This window comes from Hemiscyllium ocellatum, chromosome 35 (assembly GCF_020745735.1).
Source record: "Hemiscyllium ocellatum isolate sHemOce1 chromosome 35, sHemOce1.pat.X.cur, whole genome shotgun sequence".
NCBI lineage: Eukaryota > Metazoa > Chordata > Chondrichthyes > Orectolobiformes > Hemiscylliidae > Hemiscyllium > Hemiscyllium ocellatum.
Window position 1 is genome coordinate 43,625,208 of NC_083435.1, and position 4,108 is coordinate 43,629,315.

Sequence of the window (4,108 nt, forward strand, 5' to 3'; positions counted from 1 at the left end):
TTCATTAAAAGTTGGACTGGCATGATTACGTGCCACACAATTGACCTGAAGCAAAATGAAATTGAGTTGAATGACTGCATCACGAATTTAGTGGTAGTTTAGATGCGATTTATTCTCAAATTAATTATCTCCGTGTCTTAGTGCCATTTTATTTTCATTTCTTCTAGGTAATATAATTGCAATTGGGATTCTCTTGCGTGGGAAGTGTGGACTTTCCAGATGCATCACATGTTACCTCGTGTCCATGGCAGTGGCAGATCTACTTGTGGTAATGTTTGACGTAATATTTTATGAGATTAATGACATTTACTTCTCATATTCATTTTTGAACTACACGCCAATTTGGAGCCTTAACATTGCCCTGCTTTGCACAGCAATAGATTGTTCTGTTTGGGTTACAGTTGCTTTCACTTTTGATCGATTCATCGCCATTTGCTGCCAAACGTTGCGAAAAAAATATTGCAATGAAAGAACTGCATCAATAATTATAGCAACTACCTATGCATTGAGCTTTGTAGAAAACATTCCAATTTATTTTGAAAATGAACACTTGGAAATGATCGACAATGCAACTTGGTTCTGCAATGTAAAATCGAGTCTCTTTAATGTACCTCTCTGGGTAGCATACTGTTTCGTTGACTTTACCCTAACACCATTTGTACCATTTGTACTGATTGCGTTGCTCAATGCTTTCACGATTAAGCATGTTGTGCAGAGTAATAGAGTAAGGAAAAAGCTTCAGAGAAGTGAACGAGAAGATCACAATGATCCTGAGATGGATAACCGGAGGAAATCGATCATGTTACTGCTGGCCATCTCTGGCTGTTTTATATTGTTGTGGACAGTAACTTTTGTACATTCTGTGTGCACACAATTCGTAGGCATTCCATTTTTCTCCAGAAATTACAACGATCCATTCGCCATCATGGAGCACACTGGATATATGCTTCAGTGTTTGAGTTCGTGCACAAACACGTTTATCTACGCGGTGGCTCAGGTCAAATTCAGAAGGGAATTGATGGCCATCATTGAATATCCATTCGTTCTGACAAAGTCCATGATTTCGCAAAATGGATAATCATGTGTGTCTTAATAGTTTTACCAAAATTCTTCTCAAGCTTTTAGTCGTCATTTTAGTCTTAGGCAAAGTCGCCATAATCACAGTTAAGTGTGCTCATATAATGTTTGTAGAAAACAGAAATGAAATTGAAGAAAGGATCGTAAAACATGAAAACAAAGCATAACCAATCAATGAAAATGTCAATCTAACGATTGCTTAAATGAATCCAGGAACACAAAGATTAGCAATTGTTTGTCTAATCCAGGGAGAAATATCAAGGAGTACATGACCAATCAAATGCGTACTATCTGAACCTGGACTAATATGTTATAAAATTTCTCAAACAGCGATAAAAGAAGGAAGATGGAATGGTCAGACAATACAAGGTGAAAACACAAAATGAACTGTAAAATTTGCTGTAATAAGAAACAAAACCAATTATCGATGCTAATTAACCTTTGTATATATTGCATTAACAGTTAATAAATTTACTTCACCATGCTTTCTGTATTTCTATATCTCAAATGCTCCAACCCAGACAATATCCTTGGAAAGCCTTCCTAAAACCTCTCCAGTTTAGTACAGAGTCCACAATTGAATGCAATATTCCAAAAGTGGCCGAACCAATGTCCTGCATAGCTACAGGATAACTTCCAACTCTGTGTTATGCAATAAAAGCAAGCATACCAAACACCTTCTTTGCTATCCTGTCTAACTTCTTTCAAGCAACTATGAAGCTAAACTTCAAGGTCTCTTTGTTCAGCAATGCCTCTGAGGACCTCATCTTGCAAGGAATAAGCATCTTAAGGCTTAAGTCAAGAATGAAACAGAGGCATACATCTGAAAAGTGCTCGGATGAAGTCAACCCCTTCAATGTGTAGGGTTTCTAGATGTGCATATAACAGGGAAATCAGCAGGACAAAGAAAGAGTTTGAGATAGCTTTTACAGTTATGGTAATGGAGAATCCCAAAAGATTCTGCAATACATCAAGCGTGAAAGATTGTCTAGGGAGGCAATAGAAACCCTCAAACATCAGCAAGTTCATTTATGTGTGCAGTCACAATACATGAGTATGATCCTAAATGTATATTTCTCATCAGCGTTTGAAGTGTACAAAAGTCAGGGAGCTAGTAATGTAAATGGTGATGTCTTGAAAATTGTTTACATTGCCGAAGGTGGTGGAGGTCTTAAAACCCATAAAAGTAGATCACCCGTACCTGATCAAGTACATGGTTGTGGGAAGTTAGGTAAGGAGTTGCAGGGCCCTTCGACAAAATATTCCACTCATGAGCAACCATGAATGAGGTGTGGGAAGACTGAAGAATGATTACTGATCTGTCATTATTTATGGAAGGATGCAAGGAAAAGCCAGAGAATAACAGATTTTTGTGCCTACTATAAGTGGCGAAGTTGTTGGAATAGATTCCAAGGGTTTTGATTTACACAGATTTTGTATTAGGGATAGTCAGTATACGGTTTGTGTGTGGGAAATAGTGTCTCACAAATTTGATTAAGTTTTATTTAAACAGATCACAATGAAGATAGATGAGGGTAGTGCAGTAGGTGTTGTCTGCATGGCCGTTAGCAAGTTTTTCAACAGATACCTAATTAGTTAGGTTAGATCACATTGGATACAGGAAGAGCTATATTTGTATGCAAAGTTAACTTGATGCCAGGAGAGAGACGGAGACCGTAGATGATTGCTTTTCAGCTTGAAGGCTTGTAACGAGTGGTATGCTGCAAGGATCGGTGCAGGGTCAATTTTCGCAAAACCTGCGCCCACAGATCCTCCCTCACCTCCATCCGAGGCCCCAAAGAAGCCTTCCACATTCATCAAACTTTCACCTGCACACCCACCAATGTAACTTATTGTGTCCGTTGCTCCCAATGCGGTCTCCTCTACATTGGGGAGACTGGTCGCCTCCTCACAGAGCGTTTTAGGGTACATCTCTGGGCCGCCTGAACCAATCACCCCACCGCCATGTGGTCCAATATTTCAACTCCCCCTCCTACTCTGCAGAGAGCATGCAGGTCTGGGCCTTCTCCACCGCCACTCCCCACCACCCGGCACCTGGAGGAAGAATGCCTCATCTTCCACCTCGGAACACTTCAATCCTAGGACATCAACGTGGACTTCTCCAGTTTCCTCGTTTTCCCTCACCCCAATTTACCCCCGTTTCAATCTTCCAGCTCAGCACTGTCCTCATGGCCTATTCTACCTACCAATCTACCTTCCCAAATATCCGCTCCACTCTCCCCTCTGACCTATCACCTCCATCCCCACCCCCATTCACCTATTGGACACTTTGCTACCTTCTCCCCAGCTACCCACCCCCCACCTCCCGCCCACAACTTATCTGTCCATCCTGGAGGCTCCCTGCCTCCATTCCTGATGAAGGGCTTTTGCCCGAAACGTCTATTTTCGTGCTCCTCAGACGCTGCTGATCTGCTGTGGATTTCCAGCACCACTCTTATCTAAAGGCAGGGGCCACTTTTGTTTGCCGTTGATATAAACAATTAAATAAGATGATTCGTAAGTTTGTGTATGACACAAACATTGGTGGCATAAAGAACAGTGAAAAAGGTTGTCGAAGAGTACAACGGGATCTTGATCAACTGAGCCTGTCGGCTGAGGAATGTTAGTTGTAGATTAATTTAGATAAATGTGAGATGTTGCATTTTGGGAAGACAACCCAAAGCAGGATTTATTTAGTTAATGGTAGAACCCTCGTATGTGGTCGAACACAGAGGTCATGCATTGCAGGTATATGGGTCTTTGAAAGTGGAATCACAGGCAGACAGGATGATGGAAGTGACGTTTGGCGCTCTTGCCTTCATCCGTCAGAACATTTAGCATGGGAGTTGGGATTTCATTTTACAGCCGTACAAGGTATTGGTGAGGCCGCATTTGGAGTACTGCATACTGTTCTGTTCGTCCTGCTTTCGGAATGATGTTATTAAATTTGACTGACTCCAGAAAACATTTTTAACATCGTGCAGCTGTACAGAACTCTGATGTGTCCGCACTTGGAGTTTTGTACCCAGTT

At 41.3% G+C, this 4,108-nt stretch overlaps 1 protein-coding gene across 1 annotated transcript; it reads left to right on the forward strand.

Moving 5' to 3' along the window:
* Positions 1–244: 244 nt before the first annotated feature.
* LOC132832654 (probable G-protein coupled receptor 139) lies at positions 245–1,078 on the forward strand. The gene has a single exon (XM_060850733.1). It carries the CDS (start codon positions 245–247, stop codon positions 1,076–1,078), a length of 834 nt encoding a protein of 277 aa, XP_060706716.1.
* Positions 1,079–4,108: the final 3,030 nt, after the last annotated feature.

What these genes read in the sequence shown, in the direction of transcription:
- LOC132832654 (XM_060850733.1), top strand. Translation starts at nt 245, where the DNA reads ATGGCAGTGGCAGATCTACTTGTGGTAATGTTTGACGTAATATTTTAT.